Source organism: Boleophthalmus pectinirostris, unplaced genomic scaffold (assembly GCF_026225935.1).
Source record: "Boleophthalmus pectinirostris isolate CB_2022bp ecotype Guang Dong unplaced genomic scaffold, ASM2622593v1 HiC_scaffold_3, whole genome shotgun sequence".
In the NCBI taxonomy this organism is placed as follows: domain Eukaryota; kingdom Metazoa; phylum Chordata; class Actinopteri; order Gobiiformes; family Gobiidae; genus Boleophthalmus; species Boleophthalmus pectinirostris.
This window is the reverse complement of record NW_026571299.1, coordinates 36,056,930-36,084,261: the sequence shown is the minus strand read 5'-3', so window position 1 is coordinate 36,084,261 and position 27,332 is coordinate 36,056,930. Positions and strand designations below refer to the sequence as shown.

At 40.0% G+C, this 27,332-nt stretch overlaps 4 protein-coding genes across 4 annotated transcripts; 2 read left to right on the top strand and 2 right to left on the bottom strand.

The window, feature by feature from the left end:
- Window positions 1–386: 386 nt before the first annotated feature.
- On the top strand, window positions 387–3,531 carry klhdc7a (kelch domain containing 7A). Its single transcript, XM_020940637.2, has one exon. The coding sequence runs from the start codon at window positions 387–389 to the stop codon at window positions 3,456–3,458; it is 3,072 nt and encodes a 1,023-aa protein (XP_020796296.2). The 3' UTR covers window positions 3,459–3,531.
- A 2,211-nt stretch (window positions 3,532–5,742) lies between these two features.
- On the bottom strand, window positions 5,743–8,317 carry cfap107 (cilia and flagella associated protein 107). The gene is made up of 4 exons (XM_055160350.1): window positions 8,207–8,317; window positions 7,140–7,259; window positions 6,672–6,837; window positions 5,743–6,017 (listed from the first exon to the last, which is right to left on the bottom strand). The coding sequence occupies exons 1-4, from the start codon at window positions 8,315–8,317 to the stop codon at window positions 5,743–5,745; spliced, it is 672 nt and encodes a 223-aa protein (XP_055016325.1).
- A 1,199-nt stretch (window positions 8,318–9,516) lies between these two features.
- aadacl4 (arylacetamide deacetylase-like 4) lies at window positions 9,517–13,375 on the bottom strand. Its single transcript, XM_020940226.2, has 4 exons — window positions 13,199–13,375; window positions 10,694–10,919; window positions 10,410–10,473; window positions 9,517–10,300 (listed from the first exon to the last, which is right to left on the bottom strand). Exons 1-4 carry the CDS (start codon window positions 13,373–13,375, stop codon window positions 9,517–9,519), a joined length of 1,251 nt encoding a protein of 416 aa, XP_020795885.1.
- A 1,551-nt stretch (window positions 13,376–14,926) lies between these two features.
- On the top strand, window positions 14,927–24,986 carry dhrs3b (dehydrogenase/reductase (SDR family) member 3b). Its single transcript, XM_020940846.2, has 6 exons — window positions 14,927–15,536; window positions 22,590–22,733; window positions 23,009–23,128; window positions 23,537–23,775; window positions 24,272–24,397; window positions 24,513–24,986. Exons 1-6 carry the CDS (start codon window positions 15,342–15,344, stop codon window positions 24,595–24,597), a joined length of 909 nt encoding a protein of 302 aa, XP_020796505.1. The 5' UTR covers window positions 14,927–15,341; the 3' UTR covers window positions 24,598–24,986.
- The last annotated feature ends 2,346 nt before the right edge of the window (window positions 24,987–27,332 follow it).

Below are 27,332 nucleotides of genomic sequence, written 5' to 3'. Positions count from 1 at the left end.
TATTAAAAAGGGACCATGACAGGAGAGAAATATGACTGCGACCACCCCTCCTCATGAATAAAGATGCTGTTTTAGTTCTTGTTTGAAACTTAATGAATATAAAAACAACCGGCTTTAACAAATATTATGATTGCATTATTGACCAATCCATGAATCTGTGTGACTTGTGATACCAGGAATGTCACCTGTGCTCCACCTCTTTGAAACCAGGGATGCAAATAGATCGAAAAGAGCTATCATTTTACACCTGTGCGCTTGTCTAAAGAGGAGCAGACGTCAGATAAGGGCCAGTGTCCGCTATGAGCAGCAAGTTTTGTCGTCTGTGCCACGTTGATATTTAACTACAGTATAGGACACGTGAGACGATTGCCACGGCTACGAGGACCATGCCTATTGTGGACCTGTTGGGTGTCCAGTTCGACATGCAGCTCGTGTGGAGGCTGAGTCTTTCTGTGGCTGCGGTGCTGCTGGTTTCCTGGGCTTACAAGTTTTATAACGCGAGAGACAAGCGGATAAGGCGGTCACGCGGCAAAAATGGAAGTTGTCAGAAGTGCGATGCGATGCTGGACTTAAAAAATGAATCAGAAGACATGGATAATACATTAAAAGAGAGTGACAATCATCTCATGGACAACAGTGAAGAACCTGTAAGAGATACAGTTAAAGATGTGGATGCTTTTGACCCAGAACACTGGATAAGGCAATTATGCAGCTACAAAACTGAAACTTGTGAAAACTCCAATGCGACGCTGGGCTTAACAAAAACTGAACCAAAACATGTAGACAGTCAATTGAAAGAGAATGACAACTGTCTCCCAGACAAAAGCAAAGAACCTGCAAGAGATGGTGTAAAAGATGAGGATGCATTTGACCCAGAACACTGGATAAGACAATTATACAGCTACAAAACAGAAACTTGCGAAAACTCCAATGCGATGTTGTACTTAACAAAAAATGAACCAGATGACGTAGATAGTCAATTGAAAGAGAGTGATGATTCGCTCACAGACCAAAGCAAAGAAGAACCTGTGGGAGATACTGATGCATTTGACCCAGAACACTGGATAAGGCAATTATACAGCTACAAAACGGAAACTTGCAAAAACTCCAATGAGATGCTGGACTTAATAAAAACTCAACCTGAAGATGTAGACAGCAAATTGAAAAAAAGTGATAGCTGCCTCACAGAAAAAAACAAAGAAGAACCAGTAAGAGAGACTATAAAAGATGAGGATGCATTTGACCCAAACCATTGGATAAGGCAATTATACAGCAACAAAAATGAAACTAGTGAAAACTCTAATGTGATGCTGGACTTAACAAAAACTGAACCAGAAGATGTAGACAGTCTGTTGAAAGAGAGTGACAAATGTCTCATGGACAAAAGCAAAGCAGACTCTGTAACAGATTCTATAAAAAGTGAGGATGCATTTAACCCAGCACAGAGGATGAATCAATTATGCAACAACAAAAACGAAGCTTGTCAAAAGTCTAATGTTATGCTGGACTTATCAAACAATAAAACAGAAGATGAGGGCAATAACTCAAAAGCGAATGACAACTGCCTCACTGGCAAAAGCACAGAAGAACTTACAAGAAATACTGTAAAACGTGAGGATGCATTTAACCCAGCACATAGTGACAACACTGTCAAAGAAGACACACTCAGTCTTCACAGGCAGCTAGCAGTCTCCACCAGTAATATTTCATTTGGAGCATCTTTGAAGCACACGCATCCAGCAGAGAGTGGGATGGCCAATGCAACAGGGCGCCTCTCCCCGTGCTTTCTACAGCGGCTGGAGGGGAGTGTGGGTGTGGGCAGGGAGCTCAGGCAGGACTTAGAACGCCAGGGGGCCCACTGCAGCTTCCTCTCCAAGGCCGAGATCAAAGTAGAGGACGCAAACGTGCTGGCGGAGGGAACAGGAGATCAGATTGTGCGAGGGAAAATATATGATTACTACGTGGAGTCCTCCTCGCGTTCCATTACAGAATCAGGGGAAGCTAAGCCCGTAGTGGAGGTTGCGTGTCATGGCAACGGTGAATCTCTTGGCTCCACGAACACCATCATTATGCGTGATCTGGTTTTAACGCAGAGCTATGATCAGAATCCCTACACTCGGTTGGGGAAGCTCACGCAGGGGCCCCCCGCCAGGCCTGCACTCCAACGCAACGAGAGTTATCAGTGTGCCGCAGAGGAATCGGAGCTTGCCATTCTCCCCCTGACTTCAACAACGACAAAAACTTCTTCTGTCTCAGCTCACTCTAAGATCTGTCCTTCAGTGGAAAGAGCAAATATGGAAGAATCAGAGCTAGATGTAAAGCCTTTATTTTTACAGCTTCAGCTAAGTGACTGTACAGACTTAGAAAGTGTGAAAAGCAAGATCAATTTAGGCAACTGTTTGGAAATATTGCAACTGGCCAAAAGAGGAGAGCATACATTACTTCAGCAAGCAGCTCTTTGTGTCATGTCAGATAATTATTTACAAGTTCTCAGAGATCCTAACCTGTACGGAAGGCTATTGGCTGGAGAAAGGGAGCAAATCAGGAAGTTGAGAATGAAAGGGAGATCGTATGTCATGGTGGCAGATATAGATCCTCGGGCTTGGGTGCAAGACACAGAGGAAACCAAACCATCCAGTGCAATATACTACTACGATGACTTCAAAGATACCTGGCAAAAGCTGTGCCAGATCCCACCCGAAGTCCTCTCCAAATCTTGCGCTATGTGTACCTTGGATAACTACCTTTATGTAGCGCTGGGATGCCAGTGCACAGGCAGGGAAGTGACTCCATCAAAGAGAGTGTTTTGCTATAATCCTTTGACATCCATTTGGAAAGAGATCAGCCCTATGAACCAACCTAGGCCACGGTGCAAACTGGCAGCTCTTGACGGTTGCGTATACGCCATCGGGGGCGAGTGTCTGTCCTCTGTGGAACGCTACGACCCACGCGTGGACAGATGGGCATTCGTGGCACCACTTCCTAACGATACTTTTGCGGTTGCCCATCACGTTGCAGTATGCGACGGGGAGATTTTTGTATCTGGGGGGACATTACGGTGCATGCTACTGCGTTACAACTCTCAGGCGAACTCTTGGAGGGCCAGTTTGTTAGGGAGTAAAGACCGGACTGCAGATATGGTTGCAGTGGGGAGGTTTTTGTACCGTTTTGATGTGAATCCACTGCTAGGGCTCAGTGTTTACCGCTATCACACTGTTGCCAGGTTGTGGTATGAGTGCAGTAGCAGGCGCATACTCAGATGTCCGGCTTTTCAGTGCGTTGCGATGTATGGGAATGTTTACTGTGTGAATCGCCAGTTCACTATCAGGTTTGATGCTGACGAGGTGTTTCCTGGGTTTGCAGATGAGGAGCTGAGTGTGCTCCCTGCTGCTAGGGGCATGTTATTCCCATTTGTCCTCTCTCTGCCTGATAAGAAGCCTCGCCAGACCAGTGTGTAACAAAGACTGGGCTTTCAGCAATAATAACATGAGTTAATGAGTTTCTAAAGTGACCTAAAACATTATATTTTTTGCAGCTCTTATTATGATCACTTTGTTAAAAGGTGTATTAATGTTGTTTAGATTTTATTTTGTACATCACTAAGCAGTTTTAATAAAACTAATTCAAATCTATACTGTCAAAGATTAAGGGGCAATGTGTTTTTTTTTTTTTCTTTTACATACCCAATGCAGTACTCTTGTCTTCAATGTTCAACTCATGTCAATAATGGAAAAAAAAAAAGATGCAAATGTGTTCCTATTTTTACCCCTGTTTTCCATGAGTCCATGACATTTCCGCTTGTCTACTCTTATGTCATTGTAGGTATTAGGCCTATGTTTCTGCAATACACATCATAGATTTCCAATTAAACCAGTCAAGCTTATTCAATAAGTGACTAATTTATCATAATATATGGCAGGTTGAATAAATACTGTTATGAAAGCAAGGCAATTATGTAGAGTTGGTCTATGAATGTGACATGTTGGAATTTAATGAGACACATTCAACCCACTTCCTTAAATTTAGCTTTACAAGAAGTGTCTGAATCTCGTTTGCATCTGCATTTGTTTATTGTACCTGCACAGTCAGTTTCCATTTTATCCCTTGTGTTGTAATCAGCAAAGACACATAGCATAGCAATTTCCATAAATCATCAAAGCAGAAAGACATGTTTTACCTATGTTAATAAAAATAAATAAATAAATATCCACAAGTTATTGTCTTAGTTGTATGACATATTAATAGGTCTACTTCAAATACCATACTGCCACTACTGTTACTCCAGTTCCTTCTATGTACTGCTGCTTGTGTTGCTTACCATTATAATGCTCTGGTAAGATATTTCCCTCAAGTATCATTCATCTTATTCTTTTTTTTTTTAAATAGGCTAGTACCTGATTTACAGTGTGTCTGTTAATTTGACAGAAAAATGATCAGTTATGTTTCATCTGTAGCATTTACATGACATACTAACTCAAGCTGTCAAGCCCTCAGCTGCTCATTGACAGAGAGTGACATGCTGCTACAGCACCATCATGTGGAGGGGAAGGCAAATGCATCTCACCTTAAGGAAAACTGCACTTGTTCTGACCAAGGCAGTATTGTGAGGCAGGAATCAGAAGCACAGTGGTGTGAGGATCTAACAGGAGGTGAGAACAAGCCTGTGGCAGCTGCTCTGGGGAGAAGCAGAAACAAGAGCCGCGCTCACAGATGGTTGACCATCAAACATAAGCATCTCTGATTCCTCCTAATGAAACACTGGGGTTCCTGTAATTAAACACCTAATGGAATGGGAGGCAGACAGCTCCCTCCAGACTCTGACTTGGATCTTGCGCGCTCCAGGATTTTCACAGAGCTCAGGTCACTTTTGGCTTCAACACATTTTTTCTTTTCATAAACTATCAAGGGTAACCAAGCAGTCCAAGGCTCATTGTGATGAGAAAGGGTTGGACTGGCACATAATTAACTGTTGTAAAGACAGACATAATTTATTGCTCTCACCTCTGCTCTGCCTCTCACACACACACACACCTGAAGGGCAACAGCGCATCACATCAAGCCCTATTACACAATTAGTAGTTTATATATTAACAAAAAAACAAACATTTAGAGCGTCATATGCATTTTCACATCATCAACCAGAACAAATGAGCAGTCCTAACCTATCCATAATTTAATAAGAAGGAGTTTGTGTCATCCAAGTCAGTGTAATGTCTAGATATATTGATCTACTGCTACAGCTATCTGTTATCTACCAATCTGCTCCTTTCTATCCTGTTACTGCTTCTGAAACACTCAGCTACTACTTGAACTGTTGATGTTTGATGATTTTCTTTTTATCACTCCATTGTATTATCTCAACTACTTATTAGATTCAAATGTACATGTATTGTTGAGGTATTACTGGTATGTAGTATGAAACTATAACATAATACTGATCATTACTGAAAATTTAGTTAAGTGTACACATCAATATTGCTCTAAAATGGCTTAATAATAGTTTTGTATTCAAAACTCTAATACTATATGACAATTCTAGTCTCTATAACATGGAGAATATATAGAATAATTGTAAGTGTAAAGAAGTGGGTGGTGATAGAACATAGATAGAGTTCAGATGAAAACGGAGCACTCAGTCCTTGAATGCAGGACACCAGAGGATTACTCCAACTTAGTTAAAAGCTCATAATACGCCCACTTTAATGAATAGAGAAAGTCTATCCAAACATTCCACTGATGACCCTATGCATGCTGGGCGGATTGAAGGAGCCTCACGCATTGATCTGGGACCTGCCTCAGTGGTGCTTGCCTCAGGTCCAAGTCTTTGTTGAGGTGGTTGGCTCTGTGGAGGTAGCTGGACGTCCAGTATGAGGCCCTGGCAAAGCGGCTCTGGCAGAAGGCACTGTGAGGGTGGCGCTGGTAGGCTGACCTGTACACAGTCAGACATGGGACCTGAGACTCTACCCTGTCAACATGGGCCCTTTGTAACTGCAGCGAGCTTGAGTAGTTTGGAAAGGCTGCGGAGAGAGTGGACAGAGAAGGAATCATTAGAACAAATAAAAGGGTCATTGTAAACTGCAGTCACAAGTAGAGAATAGTACTTGCGGTTTTGAGTTATTTGTAACAGTTTGCAGTGCCCCGCTAACACCAAATTCACAATTAAAGTACTTGGTGTTATTATTGATATTGCCTTCATAAAAGCAGCCCTTTGTTAGGAAAACACACCATTGCACACTGCCTTGTAAAACATTTTATCGATTGCAAACCCAAGAAGAAAGCCGTGGCTGTGTGTTGCTGGTCCACTCTCCACCCTGGTATTACAATCATCATCAAATTTTGTATGAAAATGTGATCTAAATAAACTTGCATTAAAAAGTAACTAACTAGTTTAAAAAGGAACTAACTACTTCATACTTTTAATTTGCCTACATATTTGGCAGCAGTGCTTGTATGTGCAATTGAGTCGATTTTTAGCCAAGTAATTGCACTTTTACTTGAACACAATTTCCAATAATCCAGCTCAACCTCCAAGTATTTCTCTGTGCTAATTAAAAGCTTAACTTCTTTCTGTATTAATACAATATTCTTTTCTGATCTGCCACAATTGTCAGCTCTAATATCAGATATGTGTATGTTTCTCTCTCTTGTGTGAGCTGTGCCACGGACATTACCAGTATTTGGCCTGTGCAGCGCCCATGTTGAGCTCTTTTGATGACAGGGCTGCAGCGTTGGCAGGGCATTAGTGCGTTTTCTTCCGTAGCTCTCCTCATAGTGAGTGACCAAGCCATGAGAGGATGGTGAACCCTGCTGGGCAAAAAGCAGCTTGGCCGGCAGCCCCTGGAAGATAACACAGTGGTAGTGACAGAGTAAGTTAGTCTGTGTGCGCTGCCCCCTACAGGATTAAGATATGAAAGCTGTATCCTCTTTCACAACTAATAATCAGACAAAGTTACATCAGCAAATTGCTCTAACTACACCGTAAAATACTTAGTGGGAGAGGTGATTTTTTTTTTCTTGACTTGAGTCCAACCAGCCAATATGAACCTTTTATTCAATATTATGCAAAGCGTTGACTTCCAAGGTTGTGACAGCTTTCTATTGGTTTAAATTGCATAATGATGCGCAGTTAAAGGGTTGACCTCAGTTCTTTGTAGGCCAGATCGTCTCTCAAAGCTGTCTGGCTTGACATCCCAATGCGGTGTGTAGTCTGCTCGGCTGGTGCTGCAGGGGGCCGTTGTTAAGCGTGGTTCCCGTTTGAACTATGATGGACAAAATAAACACAGCCTAAACATTCAAATCAAAACACGGCATACAAGGATCAGCAAAGCTCAGACTTCACCATCGGTAAACACGGGTGTATTTCTGGATTCGTTTCTGCTGCGTGATCCTGAGGCGGTGGCCCGTGGCTGGGTTAGCGTCAATGCAATTAGTGTGCGCCTCCAGCCGCTCCCACCAGGAGGCACTGCTGATGCGGCGCAACCCAGCCCCACTAATCACTTTGGTATAGTATTTGAATGCCAACTGAGCTGCTGAAAACAACCAAGGCTGCTACTTTTTTGGTTCTCTACACAGAAATGTCTATATTTGCATATCATATCATTCAAATGCACTTTGAGTTTGAAAAATAATCCAAATAAATACAACGGATGACTTCTCCTAATAGGCTTCGTGGTGGTGGTCGTGGTGAGTTAAGTAGACATCTCTAAAAGTGTTTAAGATTTGTGTTTAACAGTTGTGGTTCGTTAGCAGTTGTTTTGAGGTATTGGTGGTCAGTATTAGACTATTTTTTAAATGTCCAAAGATAAAGTGATATAAAAGAAATACAGGTTATGCATTTGGCAATTATACAAAAGAGCCTCCGATCTAAAGGAGGATAATTTAACACATTTTGATATTCCAAAATGTCTGACCTTGATGTTACACTTTTTCTGAGATCAATATTTTACATGTTGTTTATAGTAAACCAAAATATTCAGCCAAAAAAAAAAAGCTTAGTAATAGTAAGAACCATTAACTCTCTGTTAAAAATGCAGAATTGATATACCCCATATACAATTCTGATTAAACTAATGATAAGGGGGCTTCATGGTTAAAAGTTGCATATATGTCTCTTTTGAGTGTAAAATATAACTTTTCAAAATGAGCATAAACCTTGATCTAGAGTTTATTCAAATGCAATGCCATTTGAATAAACTACAGTGCTTACCTGCTGCCGCTCCTCTGCCCAGTTTCCTAACAGCACCTTGTTTGTGTACTTGTTCTCTATCCTCCACCCGGGCTGGGACCATTTATCCTGTGCTGCTCTTGTGAGGTACATACTGACTGTAGCTGTGTCTAACAAACCAGGCCCAGGAATCCCTGGCCCCTCAGAACACACTGTGCTTACTGAATAGATCGCATGTATGTGCATTCACCTGGCTCTTAATGACACACCATTGAAATACTAGAGCGGGGTTGCTATGGAGACTACAAACAGTCAAAGGTAAAGACAAGAGCTGGAGAAGATACTAGCCTTGAATTAAAACACAACTGAAGGCCTCACGGCGATTATGTTTTGGAAGAGGATTATGAGAGTTTTGAGCCAGCACTTTCAGAGTATTTAGAAGTTAAAATTATTTTGCTTGTTGTGCTGTGTGAAAAGGTTGGCTCATTGGGGCTATTGTAGATTTAACAGTCTGTTTAATGTTTACAAAGCTCTGGTCATAGTATACAGTTGAAGTAGTGCAAATGAAGATAATAAACCTGCAAAACTGTTGAAACTGTGTGTAAAGTAAGGCAAAAATTGGTTTATAGCTCATTACACCAATAATAATAAATCTAGTATATCTACGATATCTAAAACAAATGTTTTCTTTCTGTATAAACTACTTAAAGGTCCTATATTACACAACATTGAATCTTGTGAGCTTTAAGCCATGTTAGAATGCTGCTACTCTCTGAAAAACATACCTGGAGTTGTGTTTTGTTTCCTTCAGACATCTTTGAGTAATCCTGCATTATTAGCTTGTCTACAGCTCTGAAGCTCAAAATGCTCTGTTCCACCTTGTGATGTCATGAAGCATGAAGTTAACAGCTACTTTTTACCTTTAGTTCAGCAGAGATTGGCAATTCCATGACTCAAATCAACCAAATGATTCTAGTGAAGGTGTATGGAGTTTAAAAACACATTAGAGCACTTCTGGTTTCACCACATCGACGTCACAAGTTGGAAGAGAGTGTTTTCAGTTTGAGAGATGAACTGACTAAATATGCTGGATTTGTGTGTTAAACATGTGTCAACAAAACAAAACACAACTCCAGCTAAGTTGGTGATGAGGAAACAACATTATAACATAGATCAGAAAGCAATATAATAATGCCCTTTAATATTAATGGAAAAAAAAAGTATCTGTTCATCTTGAAATGCCAGGTTGCCAATAACAGGATGACAATCGTTTGGTTTATTGTGGACTGATTTCTTTTATTGTAATAATGTGAGTGTAATAAATTGAGGGAACAGCCCTTGACTATAATTAATTACAAAGTTATTAAAAAATCCACAATGTGATCTAGAACACGTGTGGCCGCTGGAAAGCTCAGCCAGCCCTGATTGTAAAAGTTAATTATTCCATGAAAACCATTATCCATGTGCTTCCAGGTCACGTCTTTGTTCAAGTCCAGCAGCCGCTTCCTGAAAAGTATCCCATCATCCCTCACTACATCATATTCACAGGTGAGGATGAATGTGGACGGGGCTTTCTCAATGACATCATCTTCAGCCAATAGTGGTGAGACCTCATGTTCCAGACCATCTTTGATTTCGTGGTACAGCCCTCCATCATACTCTGCCTTTGGGGGCTCGACATAGCCCCTGGATAAGCACTGTTGTGGTAAGTTGCTAGGAGACAGCCAGGTCGTGTAGCGTGGTTTAAGTTCATTGGGGACATGGTACCCATCCAGCAAATCCTGGCCCAATGAAGGGTCTCCATTGAGATATTGCAGGAAGTAGAACGGCATCCGGGCACGGTACAATATGGGCACAGCGTGATTTTGCTGGTACGAGGGCAAGTTGAAATCTGCCATCTGCAACACTGGGTAGACCAAGACTTGGGCACACGGGAGCACCACATGTCCATTGTCTTGTTTTGCCAAGCGCTGGCACAGTGCGGCAGCCAGGTTCGCCCCAGTGCTGTCCCCCCCAACTGCCACTCTGCCAGGGTCTACGCCAAAGTCTTCCATGGCCACAGACAGGAAGTGGCGGGTGGCAGCCTCACAGTCGTCCAGCTGAGAGGGGTACTTGTGCTCAGGGGCTAATCGGTACCTGGGAGGAGGTGAGTGGGCAAACATGCTCAATATGGTACATTAAAGTGGATTAGCAAGCATACGGTGCTGTGATTTTCATTCATTCATGTGTAATGGAAATTACATACCCGACCGAAACTACAGTTGTGCTGGATTTCAGAGCAATGTAGCGGCAGACTTCATCAACAGAATCTGGGGAGAAGAGAAAAGCAAGCAATCACTGACTTTTTGACTTTTCTATAATGAACGTTCATATTCTGCTTGAACAATTTTTGATTTCTTGGGACAATGGGGAAACATGCAGACTCCACTTCATGCACCAGTGCCCTCAAAATGGCAGGATCACTAATTACTTTGCCAGAGTGCACAGTACACCAAGGATATTATAATATTCTGTATTGGATTTGCTCACCTATATTACCCAAGACCCATCCTCCACCATGGAAATATACCAGCCCTCTTCTTAAACCATCACAGGCTGCGGTGGGTTCGTAGATTCGAACAGGAACTGCAGAGAAAATGAGGTCCTTTATCCTCAAACCGGGGGGAGGCGGATTTGTGTGGGTCAGAAAACATGAGACAAACCAGCGGATGAAGGTGACCTGATGACAGATACTCAGGCGGTGCAAGATGCGACCCTGGGAGGAGGAATAATAAGAAAAGGGGATTGCTGAAAATAAAATCTTGTCATCTAATATTTTAGAGTGTTACTTTTCTGGAGCAGGGCCCGCTACCTGCTTGGAAATGTTAATGCTTTGCCTGAAATCTTCCAAGAGTTGGCATTATACCTCTAAATCTATTTCCATGGAGACAAACCAGTGATGCCACAATTACAGGTCATATCTGTGGAGACCCTGCTCAAGTAAAAAATCATGTTTTTCATTGTATTTTTAAGCAATAAATACACTTGTAATCTGTAATGGAAAGAATACTTTGAAAATGTATTTCGTTACAGTATACTGAATACCTATGATTCATCAGCCGGTTTCACTTTGTGGAAACTGTCTAACCTCGCAGCATTAGGATTCGTTCACTTGATGGTAGGCAGGTACTTTTTATTTGCTATTTGGTGGTGATGTAATGCGCCAAATCCCATAGGAAGAAGAATGTCTTTCCCTTTGATAAAATTCACCAAACATTCTCTTTGTTCCAGCTTTAAAGCCTCGATTTCGGGAATTGTTGCCAACACAGAATGTATGGCTTTGTCTATATCCATCTCAATCGCTTTGTTTACTGTTGTGCTGTACCATAAAAGAGACCCAGACAGGCACTTGAGTTTGACGTTATGGCTTCACGGCTCTTCGCTGAATAGCCGGTCTAGTGTATTTTAATTCTTGACCTAGTCGCTGGAGAGAAATGAAAGTGAGTGGAGGCACTAGGTAGCTACTGAATACCTGCATTAAAATGTATTTTGCAGTGTGTTCTGATACATGGTCCAGTCAGAGTACTGTAACACTAGAGAGTAAAAACGCAACATAGCATTAAAAACTGCTGTGTTTGTTTCACTGTTCACCTTATCACTGGCTGGAGAAGGAAAAATATATTCATTTGATTTTAGGTAATGTATTCTAAATAGCACCATATGAAAGAGTAACTGTATTCAGGTGCAAAATGTGTATTCTCTCTACATGTATTCAGTTACTTCCCAGCACTGCCTACAGTAAATGCAGTTTAATACCATACTGTAGAACATTCCAAGAGAAAGAAAGAAGAAAAAAGCGGGTGGCAGGCCCTATACTTAGTGGTCTTTAAATAAAATAAAGACGTTAAACACATCTGTGAAATACATGGCTTTCACTCTAAATGTATTCCTTTGTTATGATGTAAATTTGTTTCTGTTGACAATACCACGGCTTAAGGCTCTCTCATAAACCTGTATCTGACATTCAACCACGGAGCTGAACTATGATATGCTGTGAGAAATTCCCCTTTGGCCAAGTCTATAGAAAATAATACATGAAAATATAGGAACAAGTGCATCAAGGGCTTCAAATGTCTGCACGCGAGCTCACTAAAGAATGATTTGACACATAGCCCTGAGCATATATACACTTATAGAATGCATAATCTGCAGGACGAGAATGTGGTATACTGTGTAAAGTCAAAACGAAGGTTATACGTTTTCCTTAGAAAGTGTATTTACCATGACAACTTCAAACAGGTGACCTTGCTTTGGTGAGACCTGGTTTCTTATCTAAAACGCCTCTGATCTCAATATTATCAGCAGCTACGAAGGGCAAATAAAACAGCTATGTATTAAAGGTCTTATATTACAAAAAATGACTCTTGTGAGCTTTAAGACATAATTCTGTTAATAATCCTTGTCAAAAACATACTTAGAGTTTTGTTTTGTTTCATTCACTCATATTTGAGTAACCCTTTATTATTAGTGTCTCTATTTCTTCAAAGCTCAAGTTTGCAAGTTAAGTTACCTTTGGTCTTTTTTGTGGAGATTGGCAATTCTAGGGCTAAAATATCCAAATGACTCTAGTGAAGGTGTATGGGGAGTTCCTGTATTACCACATGACATCACAAGGTGGAAAAGAGAACTTAGATATACAGGGTTTGTGTGTTAAACATGTATGATTGAAACAAAACACAACTCCAGGTATGTTTGTGATGATGAAAGGACATTATAACAGATCAGAAAAGCATAATATGGGACCTTTAAAAAAGTTTGGGAACATAAATTAAAAGAGTGAATAAAATGAACTACAAAAAAATTGTATTATAGAGTCAAATTTTTCACCTGCAGAAGATAATCTAACAATTCTCTGGGCATGCGGGGCTAAGGAAGCTATTTGTTGACCCAACTGCAGTTTTGTACTTTCAAACAACTTGCTTAAAACGTATACACAAAATAATACACAACATAATGATTAAAAGCATAGAATTGTACAGATGTCGGACAACTTACCACAATTGCTATACCCACAAATAGGCTGTGAACCGCGTGCAGTTTGCCTGTGTTCTCAACCCCAGGAGGAATGTGAGAATTCATCAGCTCCGCGTACACCAGGCCAATTACCAGGAGGAGGAAGGCAGCCACGAGAGCCGCACAGCCAATTATTAAAATAGCAAAGCCGATGTCCATGGCTGTTCAGCTAAAGGAGCAATTAGGTCTAAATGTGTGATGTACCTGCTCCCAGCTCTGTGCACACCCCACCCACTTTAACAACACCACAGGGTCACCTTCACTTCACTTAATGACATGGTGTATAGTTTGGGGCTAGAGGGTATTAGATATGCAAGCATAAATACACACGTTTTGATAAAGAGGGATGTGGGGGGAAAACTTTGGTCTAGTTTTTTGGGTGTGGGCCTATAAAAGAAGAAAATATACTTATACATACATATATATATACTTAAAGGTGCACTTAAGAGGTAACATGTCTGGTAGAGGGTCCATCACCTGCTTGTCTCCATGGAGATGTGGTTAGAATGTTCCACAGTATGGTCATAAACTTATGCATCTCTATGGAGGCTTGCAAGCTAAATGACAGGTTAGATTTGTGAAGAGGTGACCCCACTCACAGTAAGAATGCATGTTTTTTTAAAGATATATTTTATTCATTTTTCAGCACTTAAACACCTGTAGTTAAATAAATGCAAGACATATTAGAATAATGCCATACTCTGGACAATTTAACCATTTAAAAAGAATTAACATCTCCTCTGACACAAACAGGCTGTGGCCACACCTTTAACTTGTCTCAAATTTGTGTTTGTTTTTTTTTTTTTTTTTTTTTGTCTGTCTGTCTGTGATTGTGATTAAATGATTGATATCTCTATTTGTTTACACAGTTTTTGAAATTGTTGAGAAGAATAAAAATAGCAGTATCCTTGAATGCCATATTTTGGTAAAAAAAACAAAAACAAAAAAACAAAAAAAACAAAAACAAACAGACAGACAGAAAATTACTTGTATAATTTGAAAACAGTTTTGGTTTTGAAACCTTGCAGTCTCGTGTTGGGGTTGTTGAGTGTGAAAAAACGGATCAAGGTTTTAATGTTTTTGTTGGTTTGTTCAGATAAGAACAGACTGAGCTGACTGAAGTGTCTGAACTTTCACAGTTGATCTGTAGATGGCAGTGATAGCTCAAGTTTGGTTTCCTTTCGAAAATTGACTTGACATGAAGATTTGTAAATCTTAATGAAAACTTCTGTGAATACTTTTGTTGTCTCTTTTTGTCATGTATTTTGCTTGGAGTATAGGATTATTTTAGTTTATTGTATTCAAGTTGTTTTAGGCCTATTCAGATTCACAACAGTACTTTTGCTGACTAGTTTAGCTGACTAGTACATCCCTTTTAATCAAAATCTTTTAACGTAAGAGTTTCCCCAGTGAACGTTTAAATTTGCATATTTGAATGCCTCCTCCTGCCTCGATTCACAAAACATCCAATTATAATTAAGTGACCATTAATTTTCAGATAAGCCATCTTGTTTGTTTGAATCATAATGAACTACCACTGGCATATATCTCATCAGCCTAATCACATTAAAACTTTTCTAAACAACATTAAACTCCAACAGCGCAGATCCAGAGTTTTGACCACTGGGGGGCCTGAGCCACAGCTTGAACTCTGTGGAGACGCCTGAAAGGGGGCGGGGAAGGCGCGAGTACGCAGCCAGTGTGGGCAGACACGGGGCACCGGGGCAATAAAAAAGCAAATATTCATCCCCACTCAACATGTCAATCAGGATTATTGCCCTTACAAAGCTGTCTCCAGGGCGCGTCAGGGCTTTCAGAGGTGGAAGTTGTCGAGCACGGCCACTGCGCCCGCGTATAAAAGCCAGGAGAGGATCACAACACAAGCAAAGCAAAGCGCAGCGGTTTGAGGAGCGCACAGCAGCACTCCGGAGCTTAGACTGGACTTGTACCATTTATACCTCTGCCATTGGTTGACATGCGTAATGACTGATCTCACTTATTTGCAGATGTGACTGACGAGACTTTCTCTCGTTTGGATTACAAAAACAGCGTTTCTGATTCATGCGTGACTGTTCCGCTTGTTTAAAGATTAATCATCTTCTGCGCAATTAAGACATTTGGCGACATGGATTTGATAAGTGTGTGCCGCATGTTGCTCTTCCCGGTCCAAATCCTCTACCACGTCTTGAGAGCCAGCGTGTCCCCGCTGTTGTCCCGCAGAAGGAAGGACCTGAGCGCGGAGGTAGTGCTGATCACCGGAGGAGGACGAGGCATCGGCCGTCACCTGGCCAAAGAGTTCGCCAAGCAGGGCGCTAAAAAGGTTAGTGTTCAAATTACATTCACAGTAGCCTAATGTAATGCAAAAAGCACGACTTTGCAAACCAGAATGGAAGCTTGCTGTTATTCTCTCTATAGCCACTTTATCTAACAGAGTTATAGCAGGGGTCAAAGGTAAAGCTTGGCTACTTTGACACTGTTTATGAAGTATTGACATGAACAGTAGCCTTTATAGTGTCCAGTACATTGTGTGACATTTAGAGTTAACCTTTCTGGATTGTCTTCAGATAGTGAAAAATTGTGCCATGCTTTTCCTCAGTTTAATGTAATAACACAGACTTTTATATTTATCATTCTGGATTATTTAGTCTGGCCAAGATTCATCTGATTTCAAACTTTCATTATATATACAATGCATATTATTTGAATTCATTTATAATTCCACTGGGCAAATTGTGGAAAGGCATGTCTTGTCATATCTGTCAGTTCTAAGTGCAACTGTGATACAACAAGAAAATGATGTAATCATGTCTTTAACATAAATATGATATAATGACTTGTGAAAAATGTGGATGAACTTTGTGCTTTTTGCCTGTGATAAATAAGCCTAGAAGTTAGACCTCACTACCCCAACTTCTAATTATTGACACAGTGTTAAGAGACAAGTCTGACTACATTCAGTGGGACATGTAAGCACTTAGACCTGCAGTTTTTGTCTGCCCCTCCCCCTTTCCTTGTTTCTCCAGGTACAACCTTTGCAGTCACTACTTTACCTCTATATGCCCCAAGTGTATTGTCACAGGGCTTGTATGAAAGCAAAAGATCATGACCTCCAAGTAGCCTTTAGTTGCTCCAGTGGGACTGTGGGCTCTGGCCTCAATTTGAGCTGGGAGCATTGCACAACAGCAGGTCAAGAAGAGGGCAGCCTGCACAGCCTTTGGAGCTGATTGATGTGATTATAAGGGCAGTTCTCCCCTGACATTGTGCACTGGTTCATGCTCATTCTACGATGATTGGCATGGCTAACCTGTTGTTATGGTTAGCTCTGGCGTGGGATGAAGGGGCAAATGTTGTTGGAAGAGTGGTGGGATATGTCTTGCACAACCTGCTGCTACTTTATTGGGATTTCAGGCAACATTTTTGAGGAGTTTTAAGTGGTGCCAAGACATCGCAACATAACAACAAAAGACTGTAATGCTTTTAATAAAAGCCAGATTAGGCCTCATTTTGAAGCGGGCATGTGAGGATTTATGGAGTGTGCAAAAACAAAGGCTTGGAAGATGAGTGTGCATTTTTTAGTTTATTAAATAGTTGGAGTGTGAAGTATTTACCTATTCCAGTCATCTATAACTCATAACATATAACATATTTGTCTGATATTAACCACCATGACAGTTTGTATAATTGTTACAGTCAGGTGAAGAGGGCCATGCATCTGTGTTACATACACTTTGTGCCAGTCTTCAGCTTAAATAAATGGAGAGGGGGTTTCATTGTAAAACAAATGGCTGTGTTTAATGTGTTCCATTCATTGTTGAATGTACTGATACATGTCTGAAGCACTGTAGTTGCTCTACGGGGGTCGATTGGTCATTTCTTTAGACTAATTGTTTCATGATTATAAGAATATATATGGAATAGAGCAGAAAAGGCTTGGCTTATTATTAAGGATGTAACAATAACCAAAATATCATGATATTGTATCGTCAAAGTTCTCACAATAATATTGTGGGCCCTCACAATATATTCAATTACAAGTCTCTTTGCTTAAATTAAGAGTTATGGACAAGACAGAGAGAACTACGTAGACCATGATTCTTTGCTCCATCTTAGTGCAGACTACATGAAGAAATAATAGTTCTAAGCACTTTTAAGTTTTAGTTCTTTGAATTAAGTCTTGTCAAGGTATTTTAAAAGGAAAAGGTATCATAGTAACAGTTTTGTTAGCCTCCACAAAATATCACAATAAATATCATCCCGTGAAAATATCGTACCGAGAGATTTGGATATTCTTACATCCTTATTGAGCCTCCCCACCATGTCGCGACCTCTCCCATGATATCACAATAAATATCGTATCGTGAGGTTCATACCTTGACGATATCGTATGGTGAGACTTGAATATCATTACACCCCTACTTATTATATGCTGTATTATATATGAAAATGTAGAATTTACTAGAAGCTTTCTGTATAAACTGTTGCTGTTGGGTCAGATGAATGGTCTGTTCCTAGAAATGCAGAATCTTTTTCAGAGTTTCTTTGGTGCAACTGTTTCTTGATGAATCCATGCACAGTGGATGTCTTAAGTTAACTACAGCCTTAGTTGGTGTTGTGACCTCTGAAAGGAAAAGCCATTAACCAACAAGAATGTGTAAAATAAACTTTTCACTTGAGCACTTTGGGCATGTCCAAGCTCAAGCATTGAAATTATGTCATTTAATAAATGTAAGCTTGTTGATTCAGAGGGGCCTACCCAGCACATGCACCCCTCCAGTGTAAACAGTGCACCTAACCCCCCCACCGTCCCTCTGTCATCCCTCACTCACTAACAAGGACTTGTCTCTTGGATGTTTTTTCAAAGCTCAAGTGGTTACATTACATTGATGCTTGCTGTGGGTCACCTGTTTCCTGCTATCTTTTTTCTCTGTGGGAATACAGTGGTAGGACAATCCTGCTTACTGTTTGAGATGAAACTGCATGCTTTTAGAGGTGCCTCTACTGTATGCATGATCCAATTCATTACCCATGCAAGAAAATGCTTAAAGGCATTTTGTTCCCATGTCATGGAACAAGCCAGTTCCACTTGCATGCATGAAATGGGACTTTTCACATGTTCACTTTAAGACACAATTTCAGCAGCTTGAAAAAATGGCTATGAGCTGAATGAAACACTAACTGGTTCTTGGTTCTTTTCACTTCTCTCCTCGAGGGAATGGGGCAAGGAGAAACCAGTGGCTTTTAAAAGCTCTAGTTTGCAGCTGCACAACAAAGGATGTCACCACGCTTTTCAGCACCTCCATTGTTGAGCATTATCAAGGTGTGAAAGCTTTGAAAACAACACCTGCGATAATGTGTATGACAATTACTCCCCGCCTGAAGACATGCTATAGGAAGGAAATAGGACGGTTATTATGAATAGTGGCTAACCTCTATGAACTTGTGCTAACCCCGGTTCGAGCCTCTTTGTGATTGGCAGCTGGTGTTTCCTCTTTCCTTTCTGCTCTGGAGCTTTAGAGATTTTACGGTGTGAGAGGGATGACAGGTCTGAGGAAAGAATGCCACAGCCAGAGGATCCAGGTTCCTTTGAGAGTGGAATAGTCACAGGACAATAAACCGAATCACTAAAATCCAGCCTCACTGGGTCACAAGCTTGTGCACTCTTTGTCACATTCCCAAGTCCCAAATGTGTTTCTTTGGGGGAAAATTTTTCAGGAACAGCTCTAGTTAATACAATAATTGCATACTCGGAGTCTGACGATTGGCTTTCCATTAGGGCTGGACAAAATTAGCAATCACTAACAAAGACTGCAATTTTTGAAGTACTAAAATCCACCAAAAATAACAAAATATCCCATCTCACATTAGTTGTTTGTCAGTTCATATTTCAGTCTTTTTATATTTTTTTTTCTGGATGGCTTTTTTAAGCACATTTTTTTGAAACTTCTACAACTTTCAACAACATACATTATGTAGTGAAAAAACTGTTGATGTATTTGATATTCTGAGATCTCTCAATTTTCTCTAGCATAAATACTTTTGATCCAGTCTATAAATCCATAAATCCATGTGCATGTTTTCCTCCCAAAAATGTTTGAATGCTGTATTTTAACTAGTTTTAGACAGCAAAAATCTTTTTAACAAACTTGCATGGGACATCTCTAGTCACATAAAAGTGTGAACCTCAATGGCAGACTGCATAAACCAGTGATTCTGTGGTCCCTGAGAGCAGGACTAAGACTTCTGAGCTGCTAAAGTTTCAGTTTTGATGGTAAGCTCATTATTTTTGCTGAGCTAAAATGTTGCCTTGGAAAACTTTAATCCTGTTTGAGATTCTGTGAGCTGTATTGCAAATGTCAATTTTTAATAGAGAAGTATGTCAAAACTGTAAAATGTGAACTTGAACCGAATCGTATTAAAAGTTCAAATCATAAATTGCAAATTACAATTAGATATATTCCCAAATAATTCACTTATACTTTCAATCATAAAAAGAAAATGCCATGGAGAAAGACTCCCAGGAAAATCTGTTTTCTCCAAGTAATTCTGGTAACCAACAAGTAGTATTAACATCATATTCTTCATTCCAGGATTAAACATTTGCAAAAATTGTATTGTATTTAACCAACTTTCACCTTGGCTGGTTGAAAAGTCTGATTAGGTTAATAGTGAAAATCCTCATAGTGATGAACTCATTGTGTCCATGTGGATGTGTTGTGGTGGAGGCGGGAAGCACACCGTTCCCAGCTGGGTCTTGCCCTGCAGCTGACCTTGCTGTCTCCGCAGTAATTAGACAGCAGCAGGCGACTGCCTCCTGAACTCCTGCTGCCCCCAATGTGTGTGTGTGTGTGTGTGTGTGTGTGTGTATGTGTGTGTGTCTGCTCTCATACAATGGGTGTGAAAAGGAGGGCCTATACCCACCCATACATTCAGAGGGACAGATAGAGTATCGCAGGAGCTCAGTTATTGGGATTGTACAGGTACATGCTGCCTGGGTATAAGGTGGCATCTAAGAACCACTTATTATCAGCTTATCGTATCGATGTAAAGGAGATGGCCTCGATGAAGTTTGAGTGTGCATTTTGTAAACAATCCCAAATGACTATTGTAATAATATGCAGCAGTTTATTGTGAAGGTACAAGTCAAGGAATTTCAATTATGTCTTTACAAAGGCATTTTTTTCTTTTAAATATTTCAAATGAAAATAGTATCACTAAAAACTGTCGCCTGCCTGCACCTATTGAGATGTTACTGTCTAGTATTGAGTTTAATATCACAAGCAGAATGGCATAACCACAGTTGCTGCCACTGTTCCCACTACTACAGATATTGACATTATGGTATCTGCTTTATCTCTCATAACAAACATAGACCACAAGCATAGACCACAGCAGTCAATCAAAAGTGTTTTCTCACTCTCCTTATTTAGATTACAATTTGGCCAGTGCTTGTTTATTCTGAGGAGCTGGTGTGTTGTGCCTTAATGAATTAAATAACATTAGCAGGAGTGCACAGTTTGAGGACTCCCTTTTAAAATGAGGGCTGTCAGCTTTGTTTGTAAGGCTCAAATCCCATTAAAGCTTTGAGTTATTTATCAGGAGCTGTCTCCCCCCTGGCTGATTACTCAAATGGCTTTGCAAATGAGGCAAACAGAAAAGCCAATCAAACGCAAATCAAACAAGAGGCTTTCACAGAGGGAGAGCAGCCCCAAGCCCCAGGTTCTGCATGATAGGCAACACTTTCCATCAAGCCTAAGCTTTTATAGTTCACACACTTTAGTTGAGTGTATTTATAACACTGCAAAAAGCATGCGTCTAATGCATGTAAAATGACCACGCTTCCAAACTAGAGTAGATGGTTCTTACCTGCAGTATTGGACTAAATGGAGAAAACAAGTTTAATGGAAGCAACAGTTGGTATAATAATGAGTGACACGTTGGGTGTAGTAACTCCTACTTATGCATTTGCAGTAGGGGTGTGCAAAAATATCGGAATATCGATATATCGTATCATTTAATGTGATGATACAGTATCGATATCGTGGGCTACTGTATCGATATATCACCAAGAGTATTTTTAGGTGTGTTTTACTAAATTATTGTGTTACAGAGCTACAGTTTTGTTGCTTGTGGAGTGAAAGGAAGCTCATTTGTTCAACACATTTGATATTTTGACCGTTTTGATGATTAAAATGTTTCATATGTTTTCATATGAACTTTGCACAAGAAGTGATTTAACAAAGACTTTTAGTGTCACAGCCATGATTTAGCCTTTATTTTTTATTGAACTGCATTGAATCGATTTGAAATATATCATATCGAATCGAAAGTGCACTGTATCGAGATATGTATCGTGGCCTGTGTATCGAGGTATGTATCGTATCGGCAACTTCTTAATGATACAAAGCCCTAATTTGCAGTAAAATTCTTTGCATAAACCCCGGTAGCATAGATATTTATAGTCACCTGAATCAAGCTGTTTTCTGGGTACATATACTAAAGACCGATCCATGTGTTTGTAGCTGTTGTCAAGTTCAGATACGACCATACTGAACTGACATGCCACTCCACCGGGTAACACAGGCCTCTCTGCTTTGTGTGGACAGCACATGCTCACAGCCCGTGTCTGACTGTCACATACACGAGATCACTTTCCTCAGACTTTGGCTCAAATATTAACCTTGGTCATGGGCTTGGGGCCAAATCCCATACTGGCGTCTCCTCTGCTCTTCGCACACACTGTCTTTTCATCACAGACGGCGGGGCTCATCTGCCCAACAGGCCGTGTAATCTGCAGGAGAATTTGTGTTGGAGCGATGAGGAGGGCTCGCTCACCCCCTGATTTCATTACCTTTCGCTGACCCCGAAGACTGACAGATCTAATTGCCCAATCGCTAGTCCCCCACCTCTATGCACCCTCGTGTTCCCTGCTCAAATGACAGGGCTTCATGTAGGCTCTGGCTGGATCAAGAGACAATTCATTCACGCAGCGACCCCCCAAATCCTTTAATCTTGTTCAAAAAACTATTTGCTGATGGGTTTCCGAAGCACTCTCTGTTCTCGGAAATAGATTACAAACAGTCTTTTTGATGTAGATGAGAAAAGAACAATATTAAAACCGGGGCTTCATAATTTTAGAAAAAAAATTTATATGCAGTATGGCTATTGTTAAAGCAACAAAGTAAATATGGTTTCTGGGGTGGTTAGGTGGCTAAATTGGTATATGAATACACACACACGAATATAAGATATATATATACATTCTGATCCAGACACACTTTTTACAATGTTAAATTATTTATTATGTTTTTTGTTACTTCAAAATTAACCAAGAGTAGTTTTTTTTATAAATAAAGTTATTTTTTTCTTCTTATAGGTAATCCTGTGGGGTAGAACTGAGAAGTGCCTGAAAGAAACAGCAGAGGAAATCTCCCTGATGGGAACAGAGTGCCACTACTTCATTTGTGATGTGGCCAATCGGGAGGAGGTGTACAATCAAGCCAAAGTGGTCAGAGAAAAGGTATATTTCAACACACACCGCATATTTTTGTGTTGGATGAAAAATGAAAATGTCAATGTTTCAGAGAGCACATCATAAAATATGTCCCCATGTTGCCTTTTTGTCTGATGTATATTGGCTGAGCTGAGCAGTCTCCCATCTGGTAGAAATATTATACTTTTGAACTATAGGAATTCTTGCTGTCCTTGAATGAAGGCAAGATGGGAAAACCATGATCCCTATAGCAGTGTATTGATTTTTTTTGTTGTTTTTTTTTGTTTCTTTGTGTACAATAGGTTGGAGATGTTACAATACTGGTGAACAATGCCGCAGTGGTCCATGGTAAAAGTCTGATGGACTGTGATGACGATGCACTTCTGAAATCTCAACACATCAACACTTTGGGACAGTTTTGGGTAAGATTACTTTTTCTTTAACATTTTGGAATACATCATGACATGATTATGAATGATATCATATATTCCATCCCTATGATCTTCTATTAGAGGTGCAGAATCAGGGAGAGTTGAAACTCATTGCTCTTAACATATATCCACTGGGGGAGTTTATACTATGAGCCCAGTCCCACACAGTTTTAGCTGTTAGATGAATTCCATTATAGCACATTTTTCAGGGGAATTTCCAAAAGTGCTCTGCCTTTTGAAATATCAGAACATACAAGGCCATTTTTACTTTGAAGGAAGATAAAAAGACTGTCAAACCCAGATAGACATACAATTATCACCTAAAGGAAATGGAAATCACACTGGATATTGTCTCTCCTTTGTTCCCCCTTATTCACCTTTCATGTCTCTACATTACAGACCACAAAAGCCTTTCTACCTCGGATGTTGGAGCTGCAGCACGGTCATGTGGTGTGCATAAACTCCATCCTGTCCCAGTCTCCGATCCCTGGGGCCATAGACTATTGTACGTCCAAGGCCTCCTCCCTGGCCTTCATGGAGAGCCTGACTCTAGGTCTGCTGGACTGTCCTGGGGTTGGCTGCACCACAGTGCTCCCATTCCACACCAACACTGAGATGTTCCAGGGAATGAGAGTCAGGTGAGAACGACATAAGGGTCACACTTTATGTTAGCCTTAATAAAGCTGATGCTTTATTTTTACAAAGAATTGGTGAGCAGTTTTTTAATAATTCAGGTTTTGCAGCTGCTTCTTTAATACCCTAACTCCCAGCCCTTCATTTAGTTACCAAGTTTGGTTCATTTTTAATAAACTATTTGTTAATTTTGTAAAAGGTCTTTGTTCATGATTTAAGGTTGAGGATTAGTAAATGGCACAAGACATATAATGTAAAAGGTTCTGCATAAGAAACCACATATAGGAGCTACTGGGCAATTTGCAAAATGGTGTGTTTATAATTAATTTTAGATCAGCCAACTTAATGTTATACTGTCACTTCCTGGTCTCTGTGGTATTTCACATGGCATATGCACCAGCAGCATTTTAGCAATCATTTTGCAAACTTAATTTGAAAATAACATTTTTATTCTGATGTTTTTTTAGTAATCAAAGTTAAAATATCCCCTCTTCCTTACAGGTTTCCTCAGCTGTTTCCACCTCTAAAACCTGAAGTAGTGGCTCAGAAGACCGTGGATGCAGTCAGAGCAGACAAGGCCTTCCTCTACCTGCCCTGGACAATGCATGCCCTGGTTGCTCTTAAAAGGTAGAAAATAAATGATTCAAATAAGGAAATGTTAATAATTGGTTTAACAATATAATTTGATTTAATTATTATTTCATGTTTTTCATTTTATCTTTTTCTTTGTTTTATTTTCCAGTTTCATGCCACAAATAGCACTTGAAGAAATCCACAAGTTTACCGGGAGCTACACCTGCATGAACACATTCAAAGGGCGGACATGAGCCTTGATTTCATATAAGAGAAAAGACTTCTAAAGATGTAGTTTTTATAAAAGGACATGGACCTTTTCACAAAATGATGGCTTGAGCTCCCAGGCAGAGTAAATACACTTTTGCCAGCTAGGCCATATATGTCCCAAGTGAGGACAGAGAGGAAGAGGAGCCTCTGTTTCGGCCATTGTGAGACTGTGTGCATCTATCTCGTCTGTGCGTGACCCCATATGTGTGTACAGACAGAGTACTAAGCTGGTCCTGCTCTTGGAGTAAGATTTCAGTAGATGTAGGTTTGACACTTCGTTTAGTCTGTTTTTAAACCTATTTTTGTATTTGTCTTTTAAATGTGTTTTAATGGGAGTAAGATAATAAAATGTTTTACTCATATAATGAGAGAATTCTTGCAGTTATTTTTGGACAATGTTTTATTTGTGAGATTTCTTTATAAAACAGTAATGTAATACAGAAATGAATAACAAAACATGGTCTGCCATCTTTTGAGACTTTATAAAATATTATGTGGTGGTTCTAAACAACTAGAAAGAGGCTGGACTATCACTAGAACAGATGCATCATTTAGCGCTTGTGATGCAAATGGTAGAAAGTGAACACTTGGGAGGCAGCCATTGTTGCCTGGTCCCTGTGTCTCCAGTGACAGTGTGATAATGTCTGATGATTGATGTTGAATATGAGAGCAGTGACTGAGACAGGCTACACTGTCAAAACATAAGGCCTTTGCCAGCTATGCAGGGGATGCACACAAGTGTGGAAAAGTAACAATAACTTTAATTTTGTTGATCAATAATAATACAAACTGTGTTGCAAGAAATAGCATTTGTGTCCCCAACCAGATAACTTTTTGTGCTAGCCCCAAACCCAGAGAAATTGAGAATCATGCAGATCATTCAGACAAGAACTGGCATCATTTCAGAAACATGCCAGACAGCAACTTAAAGCTACAGCTTTATCTCTGCAGTCTGACTCCATGACTTTTACAAACAGTGGGAGGTCAGGAGTTCAGTGCCACAGCTGAGTTTGGACAGTACAACATCACACGGGACACAGAGGTGATGTTTTTACCTGTGTTTTATACCGAGTACTCTGAAGGTCATCCTGAAGAAGTGACACTGCCCAATCCTCAAACAACACCAAACGCACACAGATTAATTACATTTCTGGAGTATAGCTGTTTTATTTGTCCAGTTGACAGAAGTGAATTTTTCTTTTGCTATCGATTCTACCTGGACGATGGAGGGATTGCACAGACATCTTTCTAATCACAGTACACACACAGCTCTTTAAGTTTTCACACCTGACATGGATCATTGTACCTCCTTCTTTTGTTTGTTTGGTTTGATTATCAGGAAATAGATTAGGACTCCTTAAAGTTTAATGAGTTGAGGTGGAAAGCTGACCACAGAATGGGTTTGCAGTCATACACAACATTAAATTTACTTCTACTCCACTGCTTCTTCTGCTGCGTAGGAAATCTCTTTATGATGCACCATGAGTGCTATTAAACATGTTTGGAAACTAATTAATTGGAGATTTTAAATGTCAACAACCAAATAATTCAAAATGTTAAGCAATAAAATGTTTCCCATCTGTACTAACAGTCCCAACACTCCAAAGCTAATAACATTTAACACCCACATAGCTAATATAGACCTTTTATATAACACACACACACACCACCCACCCACACACACACACACACACACACACACACACACACACACACACACACACACACAGCATTGCTTTATGCTAAAGGCCTGTTTTGATTTGCATATTTGCGATGAGATAATGTGGGATAATTACTATTTTTCCTCCAGTGTGAAGGGCAGTGTTCATGTAAAACACAGAATCTATACCACGTGTTGCTTCCTGACTGCGAGGTTAATAATAAAGCTAAACCTCCACTATATGAGCTGCACTGTGTTACATAAGGACAACTCACACATATAAGACTAAGGCAGAATCTGTTATGTAATATTTAATACTTTTTTATTTCTTAGGTTTTGTTATTGACAAGCATTCCCCTTTTCATGACCAAAACCTAATACCCTGGATCAGCATAATATTTCGTTTTCTTGGTTTGTTGTGATACTGCTACCACTCCTATTGCTGCTACCAGTGGCGGAGTTAGGCAAACTTGAGTTTGGGGCCCTCACTACAATGCACAGTTTTTGTTGTTGTTGTTGTTGTTTTTTTTGTTTTTTTTTTTATATATTCATTGTCTGTTTTTCCTCATTGTTCTTGAGACACGCACATCTCTATTTATTTGAATTATGGTGGATTGGAAACTTGTCTTATTAGTTAGGTCTTCTAGATAACCAGAATTGAAAGTAGTTTTATTTTTTTTGCTAGTACAGTTACATTTTTGTTTACATCCATTACATATGATTTAATTTTTTTTTTTATTATTATTTTTTTTTATGATTATTTAAAAAAATAAAATACTCTCATTTAATGTCATAATTGAAAAATCAAATTTCTCTGAGGCCTGGACAATTAGCGGAACTAAGGGCACTTGGTTGGGGGCTCCTCCAGGTTTGGGGACCCTAGGCAGCCGCCTACTTTCCCCAATGGTAGCGCAGCCTCTGGCCACTACAACTAGTACCTCAGCAACTAATTAAAGGTTCTACAACTTCTACTTTTAACTATAACCAACACAGCTCAAGTATGTTGTGTTGTGACTCTCATTTTGTGCATAAAATTTTCAACTTAAAGTCATAACGCTC